Raw genomic sequence first — 19,566 nt, 5'->3', positions numbered from 1 at the left:
CCCAGCCCTGTGTCCCCCCCTCCCCAAACTTGCTCCCCCCTTTTCAGGGCATTTCCATGAAAACAGGCTCTTTTGTTTCTTTGGATTTCATCTGCCTCCGCTGCCTGTTCCCCACCTCGAGCCTGCGCCTGCCTTTGTCCTCCACAAATAAAGAACAAAAGGGGAAGAGATGGAGAAAATATGATCTCGCCTCCAAATGGGCTTTTTTTTTCCCCCAAGTCGTCCATGAAGCCTCAGATGCTCTTTAAGAGCCCGGCTGATGAATGCGAGGGCATGGGAGCTGCCATTAGGAGTGAATTGATCGGCTCTCGGCAGTGCGCTGCCAGGGCCCTTCGCTTTAAAAACTGAGAAAGGAAGAAAGAATGAGAGTGAAGGGGGAAAAAAGAAAGAAAATACCGAGTGATTGGGAAGAGTTTTTTGTCCCTGTTAATAATAAACACATCCAGCAAATTGCACTCACACTCCAGAGCAGGTAATCGTGATGCAAGGCCTTTTTTCTCTGCACCAGGGGGGAGAAACTCAAGTAAACAGGGAGAAAAATCAATTTCTGCTGTGGTTTGTTCCGTGAATAGGGGAATCTCCCACCGAACATGTCCTTTCATGTCTCCTATTAACTCTGCCAGCTCCCCACCTCCGCCGCACGTCGCCTTCCCGCACAGACGTGTTTGCACAGTAAAGAAGGACCCAGGATCTGGGAGAACAAAACAAGGGCTGGGTGGCAGACGCCTGTGCCGGTGTGGTGCCCCCCACACCGGGCCCGGCGCCACAGAGCCGGGCTGCGCAGGGGCACCAAAGGCCTCGCTGCTCGGTGCGCACGCCTGGAGCACACACGTCGGGCACCGGTGTGCATGGCTCGGGCAGGCGTGTCTCAGGCACGTACTGCTCAGGCACGCGGCACTCGAGCTGCGTGCATGGCTCCATCTTGCACATCTCAGCCGCGCTCATCTCAGCCACGCACATCGTGAGCTTGCACGTCTCAAGCACGCATGTTTCAAGCTTGCACATCTCAGCCGTGCTCATCTCAGCCTTGCACGTCTTGGGCACGCATGTCTTGGTCTGCCCTGGGGCTCAGCAGCTGTGGGGTGCAGCCTCAAAGCAGGGCTCCTGCAGGCAGCTCCTCAGGGCACCCACAGTGGGACCACGCACCTCTGTGGACACATCGGCATGTCTCCTGGCACGCAGCTAGCGCTTCGCGTCCCCGAGGACAATCAATGCCTCCCACGCTCTCACCACCCGTGGGACCCAGAAACCGTGGGTTTTCCCTCCTGACTTCCCAGGGCTGGCTCTCCCATGCATCCTCACTGGGCAGGGGGGGCATCTGCAGCGCTGTTGCATGAAGATAGGAGCAAACATCTGGGGGTGCTGCATGGTGTCCGCAAACAGGGGACAGTCGTGTTTCCAGGAATAGCAAGAGGAGAGGGAAACCACGCACACTTTGGGTGGGCAGGCTGCTCCCCGGTCACCACTGCGTGCCAGGGATGCGGAGAAGAGGAGGTGCTCAGCTTCCAGCGGGATGTGCTGGAGCCAAGGGTGCAGAGTCAGGCCCCGAGGTCTGAGCAGTGGGCACCAAATCCTGCTGCAGAGACACCCTTGCTCACTCTCCTGGGGCTGCAGCAAGCACCAGTGTGGTCAGGACCAGTCCGGTAGCACCATTCACCCTGATGCTCAGACCAGCTGCAGTTTTCCTTCCTGTGTAGCCGCTCCCTCCCTCCGCCAGGAAAAATGGTTTGCAACTCCATTAAGGACAGTGTAATTATGCATAATAAAAATACAGCTGCCCTTGTGTGTGTAAACACAGCTTTGACAGAGTACCCTTCCGCACCCAGCCCTCCTGGCTCACTCGGCTCTCGGGTGAGCACGCAAAGCGAGCAGGACTCGGGCTGCCTCTGCCAGCCGAAGACCCGAGGTCAAGGCGAGCGGTGCTGAGGGATGGAGCCCGTAGCAGATTATCTTTGGCGGCTGTTTTAACTTTGAATCAGACCTTTGAGAGGGAGAGAGCGAAAAATCACATTCGCTTTTACTTCCTTTTTTTTCTTTAATTTCTTGTTGTTACCCCGCTCCCTGCAGCCCCCAGTGCTGCTGCCGCTGATAAGGCGATACCATCTAATCACCCGGTGACACACGCATCTCGCCGGCTGCCAGCGCGCCGCTTAAACCCACTGCTGCAAATAAACTCCCACGTGAGCTGCCGGGGGGTTGCCACCCGCACTGGCTGGGTCCCCGCTGTTCCCAAGGGCAGTGGGGGCGCCGTCCCGGAGGCAGCACCCGTGGGTCCCAGCGAGGGCTGCGTTTGGGGAGGGGGACATGGGGTGTGTTGGATCTCTGCAAGGGGCCGGGGGCCAGAGCTAGCATCCTGGGTGTGCCTCCATCAACATCCACCTCGCCGAAGCCTCCCGGAGCTGCTGGTGGAGGAGAAGGAGGAGGAAAAAAGGAGGAGGAGGAGGAGGAAGGCTCCTCATCGAGCTGTTCACCAAACCCCACGCCGGGGGGGCGCGCTGTGCCCCCGAGCCGCAGGGTTAAACACAACTGTGATCCTGGCACGGCGCTTCCCAAGCAGAACCAGAAAGATTTTTTAATATAAAACTGGTAGCCAGAGGGTGAATTAAGGATGCTAATTGAATTTCATTAGGCAGAGGAGCCGGGCCGGTGGGAGGCAAGGAGGAAATGTATTTGATGTGTTTTAAAAGCTGCAGTTTCAGAATGTGGTGGGTTTTTTTTTCTTTTTTTTAATTTAAAGCTGGTCGTAAAGATCCCGTCTTTGAGGAGCTAATGACTCTCATGAATTATTTTTGTTGATTTATACACCCACTCGGCTTTTAAATAATGTTAATAAAGTAAAAGTGAATCCGTTCCCAGGCAGGAGCGGGAGCGATGCTGCTCAGGGGGTGCAGGGGCGGTGGGACAGAGGGGCAGCCACCGCCTGACCTCCGTGTCCCCTGACTCAGGCTTTGGCGGTGAAGCCACCCTGCGTTTTGGGCCAAAACAATGTGATTTTGGAGGCCACTGTGGCATGCCGGCATTCACAGTCCCTCGCCGGGGCCGGACGGTGCCTCGCTCCCCTCGGCCGAGCATTAGTATTCAGCATCAGTGCCATAATGGGCACTTTTCACGCTGGTTTCGTTTTATTATTATGCCAAGAAGCTTGCTTAATTCTCTGCTGTCTTTCTTCTGCACTGTTGATTTACACTGTTAGTGTTTTAATTATACAATTCAGCACTCCTTAAAACATGAAAAACTGCTCAACTTTTGAAGCAATTAAAAGGCAGCAGAGTAGATCAGCCGATCAGAGATGAGATAAGTAAATCAAACAATTAAAAAACTCATTTGGTGGAGGGTGGGGGATCATCCCACCCAACAAGCCTCCCCTTGGTGGGAGCCCCACAGATCCCTCCCCAGCTGCAGGCTTTGTCCCAGTAACATGTCTTGGTGTGATACTGGGAGCAACTGGGACTGCCAGCAGGTGGGAGTGCTGTGGGATGCAGGGTGAGGGGCGCAGGGTGATGAGGACGGGGCGATGGGGCGGGGCGGCGGGCATGGGGCAATGGGCACAGGGTGGGCACGTAGGAGCCGTGGTGGGGACCCCGCCAGAGCCCGCACGCAGCACCCCTGTGAAATCCACTCCCCCATCTCCATGGGACACCCCAAGCGCCCCTTTGGCCAGGAGAGGCGGGGCTGGAGAGGGGCGAGCCCAGATGCAGGACCTGGGCAGAGCTGCCCCTTCCCCAGTGTCACCTACCACTGCCCTTCTTCCTCCTCCCTCTTCTTCCTCATAACTTAATCTCATCAGTCAAGGGAGCTCCTAGCGCCGATGGACTTGTGTCCTGGCGGTTTTGAGTCTCTGGGACAAGCTGGGACGTATCCACACTGCCAACACAAGACACAGCCCCACGACCCTCCGGTCCCCTCGTGGGCACACGAGCACTGCCAAGAGCATCACCCCAGCAGCAGTAATTAAAAGCAGAAGGTAATTAATTACCCTTCTCCAAAACCACCATGGCTGCAAGATCAGGAATCAGTAGGTAATTAATCTTTGGCAACTTTGGCACCCAGCACCAGCTCGGGCCACACTGGAATGGGTGTCCACAGGGGTTCACCCCACACAGGGCTGTGGAGGGGGGACCCACAGCATCAGGGCACGGTCCTGGGGCAGTGTTTGCTTTGTAAGGCAGCTGGGATGCACATGCCCAGGCACAGCCCCCTGCAAAACGGCAGCCCCCGTGGCCATGGGTGCGCCTGGTCCGATGGATGGGGATGTCCATGGATGGGGCCATGGGTGATGTGGAGCAGGAGCTTGTCCTCCAGCTGCGGAGTGGAGGAGCCTCTGCGGGGCTGTAACTCCTCACCCTCCGTTAAACATTGCTGTTTAATAGGCCTGGAACAAAAATTCTGCTTTTTAGTGAGTTACAGCTGTTTCCCTACAGCACGTAGCGGTGATTACCCCGCTTCGGCAGCCCCCCCTGCCACAATGCTCCCCACACTCACGTGAGCTCACACATGCTCATCAAGGGGCCACGTGTGCACGGACACCAGGGACCCCATCAGAGCGCATCCTGCTGCAGGGCAGCTGGGCCACCCCTCTTTCCTCCCAGCCCTGTCCCTATCACCACAGGGCTGCTTGCAGGGGCTGCTCCACTCCCCCCCAGCTCTCTCCCAGTGGAAAAAGTCCTTCTGCACCCACCCAGTGGGAGGGATGGACCCAGGGAGCGAGATTGAGAAGCCACTCCTGGCACCCCGCGGGCAGCTGGGCAGGAACGTGGAGTGGGGACGAGCCAGAGCCCTTGGCCATGCTGTAGCTGGGGACCCCTCAGGACAGCCCTGGCTGAGGCAGGGACCCTCCTCGTGGGCAGAGGGATGTGTGATTGATTTATGGGCTTGAATTTCCCCCGGTTCTCACTTCCATCCCAGCAGCCGCGTCGGGCATTTGTCTTCCCCAATGGTTTATTCCCTTTTAATTTGAACCATCCATCAGGCAGTGGCAGTGCCCGTGCCGGAGCAGGGTGTCGGAGCAGGGTGCCAGGTCAGGGTGCCACACCAGCCACATGGGAGCCACCAGCTCCCTCAATTCCCTCGCTCCACCCCAGAAACGCCAGACACGGACAAGCCGCCTGGCTGCCCCCAAGCCCCTCCTTGCCCAGGGGGTCCAACCCCTATGGGTGATGGCCCACCTGGTGGACCCCAGCATTGATGGGGGGTCCCTGCACAGACCGACAGGTTCCAGTGCTCATAGCCATCACAGGGCACATGGGGTCACGTCCCCAGAGCCAGCGCGGGTTGGGTGATCGCCCAAAAGCACCTCCAGCATGAGATCTGGAAACTGTGGCCAATGGTGGGGGCATGTAGCCTCCTGCCCCACCGTCCCCATTGCACTCGATGACCCCTCTGTCCCCAGCCAAGCACTGGAGCATGCACACACCAGCGCTGCTGAGCACCCCAGCATCCCAAAATGCCGGTCCTGCCCGCTGCGGGGCTCAGCAGAATGGGGACAGGGCGAGAGGGACCGAAAAATTGCAGGGACAGGGACAGGACCGCGTCCCTCACTCCCGCCACCCACCCCCAAGGATTCTTGCAGGGGTTTGGGGTGGTTTCAGGGTTTTGAGCGTGACTGAAGCTCTCTCTTGTGGCAAAGCTGCTCCATTACAGCACTACCCAAGCGGTCGAGCCCCAGCATCTCTCCGGGGATCCCTGGCTCCAGCTCTGCACCAGGGCCTCCCGAGGGATGCTGGGGCTCGGGAGGCTGCAAACAGCCCGCCCAGGCACCCGTGCTCCTCACTCGCCGCGGTGCACGGAGGGGCCGGGTGCACGGAGGGCGGGAGTGCCCGGTGCTGGCTTCATATTCTCCATTACCCGTAGAGCAGAGGCTGAGACCCCACCAACTCATCGCAGGAGCCGCACCCGCCATCGCGATCGCGATCCCGCCCTTTCTGTCCCTCCACCCGAGCCGTAGCGGCGCTTGCCGGGGCGGGGTTAAGGCCCGGATGAGGAAGTGCGCTCTCACTTCCGGTGTCTGCGGAGAGTTTGTGGCTGTGAGTAGGGGATGGTGGAGGTGGAGGGGGTTCGGCGGAATCCGTCGCCATCCGCGGCCATGCGGGGCTGCGCGGATCCGGGGCGGGCCGGCGGATCAGGGGGGACGCGTGGGGGCTCGGTGGCGGACGGCGGGCGCTGGGCGGCCGCGGGGAGGCCGATGCTGGGCGGTGGGATTGCGCTGACGCCATTTTGGGTTGTTTCTGCCGCAGGTTGGAGCGCTTTGAGCCCCGGGCCGGAACCATGGTGAGGAGGGGGCGCTTGGGGGGCCGGGGAGGGCACAGCTGCTGCTGTCGGGAGAGAGGCTATCCCTTATCTGCCTGCAAGGAAGAACATGCTCATGTTCAGCTTGCGGCTGAGTGTGAGCCACCAGTGTGCCCAGGCGGCCAAGGAGGCCAATAGCATCTCGGCATGCATCAGCAATAGTGTGGCCAGCAGGAGCAGGGCAGGGATGGGGCCCCTGTGCTCGGCCCTGGGGAGGCCCCACCTCGAATGCTGGGCTCAGGTTTGGGCCCCTCGGGACAAGAAGGACCTTGAGGGGCTGGAGCGTGTCCAGAGAAGGGCAGCGGGGCTGGGGCAGGGTCTGGAGCACAAGTGTGCTGGGGAGCGGCTGAGGGAGCTGGGGGGGTTTAGCCTGGAGAAGAGGGGGCTGAGGGGAGACCTTATTGCTCTTTGCGACTGCTTCAAAGGAGGCTGTAGTGAGGGGGGGGTTGGTCTCATCCTGTCACTTGTTACTTAAGAGAAAAGAGGAAATGGCCTCAAACTGCATGAGGTGAGGTTTAGATTGGACATTAGGAAAAGTGTCTTTTCTGAAAGAGTGGTCAGGCACTGGCACAGGCTGCCCAGAGAGGTGGTGGAGTCACATCCCTGGAGGTGTTCAAAAAGCATGTAGATGTGGCCCTTCAGGACATGGTTTAGGAGGCCTGGGGGTGTTGCGTTGGTGATCCTAGAGGTCTTTTCCAACCTGAATGATTCTATGATTCTAGGAGAGATGCCCCGTGCCCTGGGGCAGCTGCTGTGGGGGGTCTTGGCTGCAGGAGTAGGGACTTGACTGCGATCCCAGGGTGTTCACAGAAGCTGGGGAGCAAGCTTTCGGCCGTTCTTTGTACACTGAGTCTTTGTTTTACTTTTCAGCCTCGCAAAATTGAGGAGATTAAAGACTTTCTGCTGACAGCTAGGAGGAAGGATGCAAAGTGTGAGTGCCAAGGCTGCTGTGTGTCTCTGGGGGAGGAGAGAGGTGGGATGCTCTGGCATAGGAGCTGTTCTTTCCTGCCGGAGCAGGGCTGTGGGGCCATACGTCCCCACGGAGGCTGAGGAGCTCCTTGGCTTGGAAGCGCTGAGGGACAGATGGTGCTGAGGCTTTGTCTGGACATGGTGTCAGTGAGCAAAGCCACTCTGGGCAGAGGGATGCTGTGACAGACCCTGCAGGGGCTCGGGTCCAGGACCGGGCTTCCCCAGGGGCAGGTGCTCTGACACCTGCTCCCGTCTTCCGCTGTTCCTTATCCTGCAGTGCTCTGGCTGAGCCCCAGCTGCAGCTTGCTGGAAACTTTGCAGATGTCACCCTGCCTCTGACTTGCTGTAGTCTTTGAAAAGCTACGGGGTCTCAGAGGCTGAGGAGTTCTATCAGAATGACAAGTGAATCATACTGCAACTTGAGTTTTCTTTTGTTGCAAATACAAAGACCGCTATAATTGAAATACTAGAAATGCCTTGTCTCAGTATTTAATGACGTGTGAAGAGTTTTGCCTCTTCTCTTGCTTATTTGGATCCAGCTGTCACGGGGAGAGGCACTTCTATTCTGGAAGCATTTTGTTAACTCGCCGGTGTGGGCGAGAAAGGATGGTTCAACACCAAAACACTGTTGTAGCTGATGACAGTTGCAAAGCATTTCTCTGCCTTCCAACTTGCTCTGGATTTTGCAGCAGCTCTCATAGCGCCTTGCTGCCGGGGAAGGAGAGGAACTGACCATGGCTCTGAGCAAGCTGCTTAGATAAAACAGCTTTAGGGGGATGTGGGGGAGGTCAGAAGCCCTGGCTGCGGAGCTCAGACACGCCGCGTTACGAGCTCTGGCGTGGTTGTTCAGATGCAGGAGATGACGTGGGTAAATAACAAGTCTGGCGTGAACTGTCACGCTCCGCTGAAAATTTGCAGTGCAATAAATATTTCATGTTGCTTGTGAAATGCTGCAGGGAAGCAAAACAGCCTCTGAAATAAAGCTGTTGGCTTTGAGAAACCTCTGTGAGGTGGCAAGTGGAGCCCTTGGACTGGGGCTGTTCCTGTTAGTGATGCCACCTGTAGAAAAAGGAAAACAAACAACTCCTTCATTTGGGTTTTCTGTGGTGCTGGTGGGGTGCGCAGGGCTGTAATCACCTCCCCCCAGCTTGGGTGAGAGGGAGGAGGTGGGGTCGGTCAGTGCTGTCCTGCTGACCGCTTCCTTAATCCTGCAGCGGTCAAGATCAAGAAGAACAAGGACAACGTGAAGTTCAAGGTGCGCTGCAGCCGGTACCTGTACACCCTGGTCATCACGGACAAGGAGAAGGCAGAGAAGCTGAAGCAGTCCCTGCCCCCAGGTATCCCCTGTGTCTGAGGGGCCCCTGTGGGCCTCCCGCTCTCCCTGTCCTGCTGTCCCCCGGCCCCATTCGGGGTCACCCACACGTTTAGGCCCTGCTCGGTTCCACTGTCCCCTGTGCCTGGAACTGATGCCACAGTCGGTTCCTTGCCTGGGTAAACCCTGCTGTTGCCCCTCTTGATTCCCTGGCGTCAGCACTGGTGGGGAGCAGGAGGGCTCTGAGTGCCTGGTCTGTGGCCATGCCACCCACCCGCCCCCGGTGGCAGGTGGTGCAGCCCCAGCCCCTCACAGGCGCTGGGTGAGCCTCCACCTCTCCTGGAGGAGACACCATTCCCCCGGCTGGCTGGCCGGGCAGTGAGCAGGGCCTTTCGTTAACCGTTAATGCCTTTAAACCATTAACTCATCTCTCTTTCCTCCCCAGGTTTGGCCGTGAAGGAGCTGAAATGAGCCGTTTAACTGTAGGTTTCTCCATGTTTGTTACAATAAAAACCTGAACCGCTCTCCCGTGTCCCGTTTGTCTTTGCCCAGGGGCACTGGGCTGAAGCCGCAGGTGTTCTCACTGCTCCAAGGCGGCGGAGGGGCCGAGCGGGCAGATCTCTCGCTGCCCGGCAGGCACCGCTTCCGCAGCACCAGCTGGCGGTGGGGTGCAAGGCGTGCCTGCAGCGGGACGCTGGGGCGGGAGCAAAGCCCCAGTGTTCCTCAGCACCCAAGAAGATCGTGGCCATCCCATCCTGCAGCGGGTGCCACCAGGGCACCTACAAGCACGAGATGGGACAGGGACACCCATGCCTTGACTGGGAGCTGGGGCCTCTGCACCAGGTCCTCAGCAGCGCCAGCATGTCTCCCTCCGTTCCTATCGCATATGCCCATATAGTGGGGAGGGGAGGGGGGAGCAGAGCCCCTATAGCAGGGGATGAAGTGGGTTCGGAGTTCCTATAGTGCGATAGGGATGGGGGTTCAGAGCCCCTATAGCAGGGAGGGGAAAGGAGAGCAGAGACCCATAAGCAGGGAGGGGAAGGGGTGTGGAGCCCCTATAGTGGGGTGGGGATGGGGGTTCAGAGCCCCTATAGCAGGGAGGGGAAAGGAGAGCAGAGACCCATAAGCAGGGAGGGGATGGGGTGTGGAGCCCCTATAGTGGGGTGGGGATGGGGGTTCAGAGTCCCTATAGCAGGGAGGGGAAAGGAGAGCAGAGACACATAAGCAGGGAGGGGATGGGGTGTGGAGCCCCTATAGTGGGGTGGGGATGGGGGTTCAGAGCCCCTATAGCAGGGAGGGGAAAGGAGAGCAGAGACCCATAAGCAGGGAGGGGATGGGGTGTGGAGCCCCTATAGTGGGGTGAGGATGGGGGAGCGGTGCCCTTGTAGCTGGGATGGGAGGGGACATGGGAGCGGAGGCCCTATAGTGGGGAGGGGATGGGGGAGCCTGTGCCCCTACAGCCGGGAGGGGAGGGGGTAGCGGAGCCCCTATAGGGGGAGCGCTGGGCTGTGATGGGGTGCGGGGCACCCCGGAGGCGGGGCTGCGGGCGGGGCCGTGGGCGGGGCCGGGCGGGCGGAGCCCCGCGGCGTGGCGGCGCGGCGCCCCCCGCCATCGGCGCCCCCAGCCCGGCGCGGCGCGGCCCGGCGCCGCCGCCCCGCCATGCCGCCCGCCCGCCCCGAGTACCTGCCGCCCTGGTGGGCCGCCTGGCTGCACGGGCTGCCGCACCGCGGCCTGCGCCTCCAGCCCGTCCCCGCCGCCTTCCGACCGCGGGACCCCGACTACCAGCAGGTACCGATCCCGGGACCCCTGCCCTGCGCCCCCCGGGGGTGGTCGGAGCCCTCCCCGGGCTGGGGTCCCGCTTGCCGGCGGGGTCCTCTCCCCCTACATCCCGCAATGGCCCCTTTCATCCGGCGGCGCCCGGCGCCAGCTCTGATCTCACGGCCGCACAAAGCGCCCCTTCTTTCCCGGGCAGGCAGCGGGGGCGCGGGGCCCCCCCGCCGGGCCAGCCGGCACCAGCACCCCCGAGAGTACCGCCCCCCCCCGGGGGGGTGTCACCCCTTGCTTTGGTAGTGCTATGCACCCCGCTCCCGGCACCCGCCGGAGCCCCCCAGCACAGACCACCGTGATCCCTAAATTGGGGGGGGGGGGGGGGGACACGACAGAGCACCGGCACCCCACCACCCCTCGAGGGGGCTGCTGCACCCCGGTCTCCCCGACTCGCAGCTTGACAGCCCTGCGTGGGGACGGGGACGCTTCCTCTTTCCCCGTGTGACCGTCCCGTGGGGCGCTGGACGTGGCCGCATCCTGCCCACCACCGGGCGCTCTGCGGCACGTGGCAGCCAGGCCTCTGACTGTTCCCTCTCTCCTTCCCAGTCCCTGCTTTTCCTGGGCTTAGTGGCCGCCGTCTGCCTTGGCCTCAACCTCCTCTTCCTCACCATCTACCTGATTTGCCTGTGCTGCTGCAAGAGGGACCAGGAGCCGGAGACTAAGCGGCCCCACTCCTGCTGTGTCACCTGGATGGCCGTCACCGCTGGGCTCATCTGCTGGTGAGGACGGGGCAGGGGACCCGATGCTGTTCCCCCACCCCATCACCGAGGGGGCTCTATGCTCCAGCCGTGAGCCGCCTTAATTAAATCTGTGCAATTAAACGTGGTCCATCCCAGCCTCCTTCCACGCAGCTGCTGATGCCAGGACAGCCGCGGGGACCGGCCACGGGCCAGCCCTGTCCCCATCCCTGCTACGGCCATGCCGCCTTCCCGGCTAATCCTGGGCAGGAGCAGGGCCGGGTTGCTAATCCCAGCCTGGAGCAGATGGCGGGCAGCAGCATAACCCAGCTGGCAGGTCCCGTGCACTCCTGGCCTTAACTGCAACTGGAGCAATTAGGCGAGGGGATGCTGCTTCACCCGGCAGTGCTCTGGTGGCTTTCCAAGCCCATCTCGGTTTTTGGCAGCCTGTGGCTGGAAGGGCCCCCACCGGCCCGTGTGTCCCCCAGCAGGCCTGGCCTGGGTGGGGAGGACACGGGGTGGGACATGGGGCCCTTTTGCTGCCCAGCCACAACCCTCTCACCAGACAAAGGGGCTGGTTTTGCCTGGGCGGAGCGAGATGGCTGCCTGCGAGCATTGTACAGAGCAGGGAAATGGCACTAATGAGCTTGGCGTGCTCCCCCCAGGCCCTCCCGCGCCTCCAGCCTTGGGGCGCCTGCTGGCAGGCAGCAGGGGATGGTTCTGCAGCTCCCCAGGGACTTTGAAACACACACACACTCCCCACTGCCGACAACCACACTGAGCCTGTTTGCAGCCATTAAAGGCCTAATCGTGGTGAATGGGCTGATGTCTGTCAGTTTTATCGGTGTCTGCTGTGGGGAGGGAGGGAGCACCACAGGCATCGGCTGCGTGTGGGCACGTGCCTGGCCGGGGCAGGGGCACATCCCTCCTTGGAGCCGGCTCTGACCTCCAGCACAGTCGCAATTCAAGGCCTCAGTCTCTCGGGGTTTGGCCGGAGGAGCTTCAAACCCACCACGTCCAGCCTGTGGAGCAGCTCTGGGCTCGGGTGTCCCCAGGCCCTGTGGGCACAGCAGGGAGCAGGTCCCCACCACAGTGCTGTCCCTGTCCCATCTGCTTTGGCTCTGCCCTGCTTGGGGGTGGGGAGGTCCCCCAAAACCAGGATGCTCTGGGGAGTGTCCCCTGTCCAGCTAGTGCCCCCACATCCTCCCTGGCCCCAAGGCAAGGCACTCATGTCGGGGTGAGCATTTCCCTCCCCTCTAATCGGGGGTCCCCTCTCTGCCCACAGCGCGGCCGTCGGCATCGGCTTCTATGGGAACAGCGAGACCAACGATGGGGTGTACCAGCTGCTCTACGCCCTGGACCACGCCAACCACACCCTGACTGGCATCGACTCGCTGGTAGGGCCATGGGGCAGGGTCCCCCATCTGACCTGTCCCTCCATGTCCCCCAGGGTCACGTCAATCCTCCATCCTGGGTTTGGTTAGAGGACTGGGGAGGGAGGCATCCAGCTGGAGGGACCCAGGCGTCCTGCGCTGCTGGCTGAGCCCTGCCTGCTCTGGCCAAGCCCCCGGGGCGGCCGTGCCGTGCTGAGCATGGGAGGGTGACGTCACCCCACAGAATGGGGCCTTTGTGGCCATGAAGGGCCGGGGGGCGGCGGTGGGGCCGGCCCAGGGGATGGATCAGGCTGAAGCGCAGGGGGTCAGCGTGGGGCTGCTTTCCTGGAGGGTCGGCATCCTGCAGACTGGTCAAACAGCTCCACCGGGTGCGGGGCTGACGGTGGGGAAGCCCCTGGCATTGTCCTGGCATGGCTGACCCTCCGGCCATCCCCAGGTGGCGGGCACCACACTGCAGATGCAGGTGGGCCTGGAGCAGCACCTGGTGCGGCTGACGGAGCTCCTGGCTGAACGGGGGGACTACCTGCAGACCCTCAAGTTCATGCAGCAGTTGGCCGGCAGCATTGTCCTGCAGCTCTCGGGGCTGCCTGTCTGGCGGGGCACCAGCGCCGACCTCACCACGCTGGCTGGCCACGTTGCCTACGTTGAGTATTACCGGTGAGCAGGGCTGCGGTGCTGGGCTGCCAGAGCATCTCCCGGCAGGGCTGGGGAGGTGGGCATGTATGATGGAGCTTTCCTCTGTAACCAGGTGGTTGGCTTATCTCCTCTTCTTCATCCTCGTCCTCACCGTCTGCCTCCTGGCCTGCCTGGGGCTGGCCAAGCGCTCCCGCTGCCTCCTCACCACGTGAGTACCCCGTGGGCGGGCTCGGCAGTGCCGGAGCCACCGGTGAGGGCAGAGCTGGACCCCATGGCGTGCTCATCCCTCTTCCCACAGGATGCTGTGCTGCGGGCTGCTGACGCTCATCCTCAGCTGGGCCTCCATGGCCGTAGACACGGCAGCAGCAGTGGTAAGTGGGGCTGGGAGGGGAGGGATGGTACCGGCTGTGCCGGGGCAGAGCCGAGTGCTGCAGACACCCGTCCCACCCTTCCCATCCCCAACGATGTCCCTCTCATCCCTACAGGGCACCAGCGACTTCTGTGTGGCCCCAGACAAGTTCATCATGAACCAGACGGAGAGCGAAATCAGCGCGGGTGAGAGCCAGCCACGGGGTGGAGATATGCTCGGGGCAGGACCCCAGTGCTCCCCCAAAACCTACCTGGGGGTCCAGCGCTCTCTGCTGCTGTGTTGCCCGCCACCACACGGCGCTCTGCCCCCAGGGTGCTCACACCGATGTCTCCCGTTTGCTTTGCAGAGGTGGTTCACTATTACCTGTACTGTGACCAAAGCCTGAGCAACCCCTTCCAGCAGGTATGGGGGAGCCGGCACCCTGCTTTGTGCTGCCTGGGGCAGAGGGTGGCCCTGGGCAGCTCCGTGACTGCTCCCCACACCCGCCCTCCCAGGCTCTCACCGTCTTCCAGCGCTCAATCACCACCATGCAGATCCAGATCCAGGGCCTGATACAGTTTGCACTGCCCCTCTTCCCCACAGCCGAGGTACGGGGTTGGGGAAGCCGGATCCCGTGCCCCCCCTCTGCTCCCCATCCTGCCCAGCACTGCCCTGACCCCCCTCTCTCCTGCAGAAGGACCTGCTAGGGGTCCAGCAGCTCCTCAACTCCTCAGAGACCAGCCTGCACCAGCTCACAGCCATGCTGGACTGCCGGGGGCTACACAAGGTAAGGGGGAGCCTGAGACAGGGGTGTCACAGCTCCCAGGGTCACCCCCTCTGCTGCCACCAGCCCTGCCCTGTCCTGTCTCCCACTGCAGGACTACCTGGACGCCCTTATCGGCATCTGCTACGACGGGGTGGAGGGTTTGCTCTATCTGGTCCTCTTCTCCCTGCTGGTGGCCGCCTCCTTCTCCACCATCATTTGTGCCACGCCACGCGCATGGAAGCACTTTGCTGGCCGGTGGGTCTGTCCATGGCCGCTGCCCACGCAGCCACCTTGCCTTCACTGGGGGATGCGAGGCTGCGTGTGTGGCACAAGCCGGGCATGGGGGAACTGCCTTTGGGGCCGGGGGGGTGAGTGCCGGTGCCTTGCCTCGCTGCAGGGACCGGGACTATGACGACATGGACGAGGAGGACCCCTTCAACCCACAGGCTCGTCGCATCGCTACCCACAACCCAGCCCGGGGGCAGCTCCGCAGCTTCTGCAGCTACAGCAGCAGCCTGGGCAGCCAGAGCAGCCTGCACCCCCCGGCGCAGACCATCTCCAACGCCCCTGTCTCCGAGTACATGTGAGACCCCCTTCCTTGGAGGTGCTGACCCTTGGGTCCCCCCCATCTCAGGGATGGAGCCTGACTCCATGTCAGGGGCATGGGACAATGGTGGGGTCTTGCCATGCCCCCCACTCTGACAGGCTCTCCCCCGCCAGGAACCAAGCTGTGCTCTTCGGTGGAAACCCGCGCTACGAGAACGTCCCCCTGATCGGCAGAGGCTCTCCTCCTCCCACGGTACGGTGGACGGCTGAGGCCAAGTCCTTCTTGTGATGCCCAGTGGGCTGAGGGGGGTGGTTAGCTGGGTGGCAAGGAGCCCACTCTGCTTCCTCAAAAAACAACTCGCCCAGGGCACTGATGAGGTCTGCTGGGGTGGGGATGGGGGGTGGGTGAGCTCAGCCCCCTCCTCCTGCCCTTGCAGAGGACGTGCCCCATCTGCGAGCGCATCCCTCCTGCCCGTCTTGCTAACCCAGTTCCCAGCTGGCCCGTGGAGGCTGCAGGGAGAGGTCACCAACCACATGCTTGGAGGAGACCAAAATAGCCTTCCTTTCAGCTGCTCTTCTCTGCTTTATTTCTTATTTATCCTGACTTTCAAAGGGTGCTTTCCGCAGTCACCCGTGCACGTTTACATTTCCTCGCTGTTTGTTTAAACCCACCCTGTCTGTTAACGCCTGCTTTTTTTTTTTCTTGTCTTGTCTTTTTTTTTTTTGCATCAATTATTTTGGAGCTAAGTTGCCCATCAAGAGTAAGTTCATCCGCTTCCTTCTCCCTCCTCATCCTGGGGCAGCAGCTGGGTTCCCCACCTCCTGCCTCGCCTCAGTGCCTCCCTCCATCCCCTTTCCCATGGGGCTGGTTTGCTTTTGGGAAGAAATCAGGGGGCTCGGGAGGGACAGGACCACATTTTGTTCGTGTTGTGGCCCAGGTACAAGAGGCTGTACAGCTCCCATATGTTGGGAATGGAAACCATCCCCATCTTCATCCCCCTTCTCGGTGCAGTTTTTCCCCTTCCCTTTCTGACAGCATTTAATCTGCTTCGATGCCTCCACCCGAAGCAGTAATGCCCCGCCGGCTCAGCCCTTGCGGGCACGGTGGTAACACCGCGGTGGGGCTGGACATGCTGCCGTGGCGGGGACACCACATTCGGCTCTTCCAGGGAAGATTTTTGCCATCAGGTGAAAGCGTGGAGCCGCGCCAGCGCGGGAGGCTGTAATCCGATTGTGCAGACCTGGCAGCTGGCGAGCTTCTTCCCTGAGGGGGGGATTAATTTGAGCACTTCTCCCCGCCCTGAATGGTCTAATTTAACCAGGATTCAGATCCCTGAGGAAGGACTTTCACGGTCCAAAATAACAAACTCAGAATAATCTTCCTTAATGCCTGGCTGGGGTGTCCCTCCTTCCTGCAAAATGTCGGTGGGGTGTAGGGTGCTGGAGGTTTTGGCCTCTGCCCTGGGCTTGCCGCTGCCCCCTTCCTAGTGCAGCGAGGGGACCTTGCCCTGCCTGGTGAGCCCCGGGAGGTTCAGCCTGCAGCGGTTGCTGGCACAGGCACCTGGTGAGCCGTGGCACACCCCGAGACAGGGAAGATCAGGGGCAAAACCCAGCTCAGCTGCCGCAGAGACCCAGCACCAAGCCTGGGTGCTCCCGTGTGTCAGGGCTGAACCCCATCCTGTTCCACCACCATGCCAGCCCAAGCCGGTGCCTGCAGTGCCACTGTCCCCGTGGCAGTGCAGGGAGGGCAGCTCAAGCCTATGGCTGGCATCCTGGTGCGAGCTCGTCTGGATCGGATGCATCCAGACTCAGTGATGGGGCTGAATTTGCTGCCAGGCTGGAGTTGGGAAGGTGGAGGACAAACCTGGGCAATGTCCTGGCAGTGCAGGAAGGATCAGAGCAGAATCTGAGGCACAGGAGGCATCTTGGCTGGTGGGTCTTTTCTCTTCCAGTCCTTGAAGAGGCAGTGACCATAGTCTGCCCCCCTTACCCATGGCAGCATGGCAGATTAATTGGGGATTAATACAAACAGGAAGCAATCTTCCCACTCCATCCTCAGGCTTTCTCTGGCAGCTCAGCGGCACGTGGCAGCACAGGATTGCGCTGGATGTGGCTGGTGGGGGCTCCGCGGGGTGTGCCATGGGTTGGGGGTGCGCTGACACCCATGTCCTCTCCTTGCAGTACTCCCCGAGCATGCGAGCCACCTACCTGTCCGTCACCGATGAGCACATCAGGCACCACAATACTGAGTTCCCAGCCTAACACACTCGCCCCGAGCAGCTCATGGGAGGAGAAAATGCCACCGGCGTTTCTGTAACGGAAACCAAAGACACCTCGAAAAGACACGGTGGGAAGCCCACAGCCGGAGGACGAGCCCCGGCGGTGGGGAGCCCTGTGCCCACCATGTGCTCTGTGCACCCTTCTCTTCCCCTCGGCAGCTTCCGCTCAGTCTCAAGTCTTCCTGCCTTAGGGCTGACAGCAACTCCGGGGCCGAAGGCCAGCCAGCAGCGGGGCAGTGCCACGGCCAGGCTCCCGGTGCGCCGGGAAGACCGGGGATGCTTCACAGCCCTGCGTTGGCTTCTCCTTTCCCTTCCCGTCCACAGCAGCTCGGGGATGTTTTATGCCACGGAGGGAACCCTTCTCCAGTTCCCTCTGCCTGAAGTGCAAAGCCTGGGACCACAGGCTGCCCCCAGCACCAGCCCCTCGGGGAGGGGTCCGGGGCAGCAGCTCCTTCACTCCCGTAGCAATGCAGTACCAACCACTAGTGATCCCAGCCCCTTCCCGGCACCCACGGCGGCCTTGCCACCCCCCAATGGTGACACCAGCTGCTCCCCTCTGCCACGCTCCTGCTCTGCACGGGCAGAGCCGGCTCCCTGTTCCCCTCTCACTGCCCCCTGCCCCAGCTGGAGCCACCCTGGGTTCGGAGACTGTAGAATTAGGGATGTTTTGGCCTTGCTGGTTTTCCTTTGCTTTGCTTCTGGGTTTTATGAGTTCTCTGCAGGGCAGAGGTGCAGTTTGACTCACTGCCTCTGTCCCAGCATGGTTTTACTGCAGTGCATGTTGTTAGCAGGTTTTTGGCTGGTTTGTAGGCTCTTTTTGGTGGTTTGACTCCCCGGGGCAGGCAGACCGGCAGAGTGGGCTGGGGCAGGCTCCCCTCCTTCTGCAGGACAGCCCTGGGGTAAGCACGAATCCCCTGGGAAACAGGGACTACTCAGGTGTCTCTGGGGCAGGATGCAGTCCCAGGGAAGGGAAGGCATACTCCTGCCACCCTGCCTGGCTTACCTGGCAGCCAGGGCTTCAGTCTAGGCCAGGGTGCAGCTCTGGGAGCCAAGGAGCCGGGGGAACCAGCGTGGGCCAAAACGGATCCTTTGTGGCTGCCCATTTCAGCACAGGCTGCCCTGGGAACCTCGGGAGGATGCAAGCAAAGGCTCCTTCCCCACAGCAACCCCTCCACCATGGGCAGGGAGAGCCTCCTGCTCCATCCCACCGACTGGGGATGGAGCCAGATCTCCCAGCCCAAAGGGTGCAGACAGGCTGATGGGTGTTTTCTTGCCCGCTCGCCCCTCTGGGCCCTCTCCTCCCTCCCAGGGCGAGTTCAGCTCTCATAACCACATTCTGCACTGTGGCAGTGGCTTAGCTGGGTCTGGGTCTGCTCCAGGGCTCTTCCCCACTGCAAAGGCTGTACCCATGGTGCGGGAGGGCAAAGGCTTTCCCTCTGATTGCAATTAGCAGCCACCTCCTGTGTTGCTGGTGGTGGCAATCCATCCCTTCCTCCCTGCTTTGACTAACAGTGCTGCAGCTGGGCAGACCCCGGGGTGGCCAGGGGCTGTCACCCTCGGGAGAGCCGGGGGGTCTTACTTGATAGCAGTGACTCACTGTGTCTTTTAAAGATAACTTGTACATACCCTTTGGTCCCCTAACGTCGTCTATCCGTGTTAAGTGTGACTAGCATTACTTGCTGTTGGAAACTTCCAGGGGTTTGATTAGTTTGGGTTTGGGTTTTTGTTTGTTGTTTTTCTTCCCCCCCCAGCTTTTAATGTTTTAATGTAACGGTACTGGTAGAAGAGCAGTTTTTAAACTTTTAAACGCATGTGAACTAACCTCAATAGGACTCCAGGAGCTGGAGTCCGGCCTGATTTGTATGTGCCCTTTGGGGAAAAGACAATAAACACTTGTACTAAACTTATCTCCTCCTTGTGGGTTTCACCAGGCTGCCCTGCATCTGCTGCTACTTCGCTTGCCCTGCTCGAGTTGCACACCGTCCTGGTGTGCCGGCTCTGCCGGGCCGGGACTCTTCATGGCCAGTGCAAAGGCATCGCTGCAAGCACTGTCCCAGCACTTCATGCAGTCAAAGCGGTTTTTCATAGGGCTTAAATCCCATGGCTGCAATTTGGAGTGTTTTGGCTGGGGGGTTGGGGGGGCGGGGTGTCATGCCTGGAGTGGTTTCAGGAGTGTCAGTGCTGGGGAGTGGGGGGTCACAGGCTCTGGGGGTGCAGCGTCCATGTCCTTGGTGCAACGGGAGGGGTGGTTGCTGCTGGGGCTGGAAGGTGACCACAGGGTCCCTGGATGCACTGAGCCCTGGGAAGGGTATCGAGAGCTGCATCTCCTGCTCCTTTCCCAGCCGTTCTCATGTCGGAGTGAGCGTGGGCACATGGGGAGCAGCACCGTCTCCTGCTGCCAGCCCCTGGGCTGCCGGTGGGCACCGGACCTGGGGGACCCCAGGCCTCCAGGGCCCTGCAGCAATGGCTGTGTGCTGCAGCCCAGGGGCGGGGGGGGGGGGGCAACCCCCGCCGGCCGCAGGGACG

The 19,566-nt window shown here is 61.0% G+C and overlaps 2 protein-coding genes across 5 annotated transcripts; both read left to right on the top strand.

The window, feature by feature from the left end:
* Positions 1 to 5,912: 5,912 nt before the first annotated feature.
* On the top strand, positions 5,913 to 9,090 carry RPL38 (ribosomal protein L38). The gene is made up of 5 exons (XM_075111229.1): positions 5,913 to 6,023; positions 6,234 to 6,267; positions 7,156 to 7,216; positions 8,469 to 8,591; positions 9,012 to 9,090. Exons 2-5 carry the CDS (start codon positions 6,265 to 6,267, stop codon positions 9,035 to 9,037), a joined length of 213 nt encoding a protein of 70 aa, XP_074967330.1. The 5' UTR covers positions 5,913 to 6,023; positions 6,234 to 6,264; the 3' UTR covers positions 9,038 to 9,090.
* A 1,030-nt stretch (positions 9,091 to 10,120) lies between these two features.
* Positions 10,121 to 18,947, top strand: TTYH2 (tweety family member 2). 4 transcript variants are annotated; one of them, XM_075111023.1, is made up of 14 exons: positions 10,122 to 10,354; positions 10,940 to 11,112; positions 12,356 to 12,467; positions 12,901 to 13,121; positions 13,213 to 13,308; positions 13,399 to 13,471; positions 13,586 to 13,655; positions 13,817 to 13,872; positions 13,965 to 14,057; positions 14,144 to 14,236; positions 14,328 to 14,470; positions 14,613 to 14,798; positions 14,936 to 15,014; positions 15,950 to 16,916. In XM_075111023.1, the coding sequence occupies exons 1-14, from the start codon at positions 10,226 to 10,228 to the stop codon at positions 16,136 to 16,138; spliced, it is 1,713 nt and encodes a 570-aa protein (XP_074967124.1). In that variant the 5' UTR covers positions 10,122 to 10,225; the 3' UTR covers positions 16,139 to 16,916. The 4 variants fall into 4 exon arrangements, with proteins under 4 accessions (XP_074967125.1, XP_074967124.1, XP_074967127.1 ...); XM_075111026.1 differs by lacking the exon at positions 15,950 to 16,916 and adding an exon at positions 15,798 to 15,929 and having other exon boundaries at positions 10,123 to 10,354; XM_075111025.1 differs by lacking the exon at positions 15,950 to 16,916 and adding an exon at positions 16,943 to 18,947 and having other exon boundaries at positions 10,125 to 10,354.
* The last annotated feature ends 619 nt before the right edge of the window (positions 18,948 to 19,566 follow it).

Source organism: Phalacrocorax aristotelis, chromosome 16, assembly GCF_949628215.1.
Source record: "Phalacrocorax aristotelis chromosome 16, bGulAri2.1, whole genome shotgun sequence".
In the NCBI taxonomy this organism is placed as follows: Eukaryota; Metazoa; Chordata; class Aves; order Suliformes; family Phalacrocoracidae; genus Phalacrocorax; species Phalacrocorax aristotelis.
The sequence above is the reverse complement of the archived record's forward strand: the minus strand, read 5'-3'. Positions and strand labels throughout refer to the sequence as shown.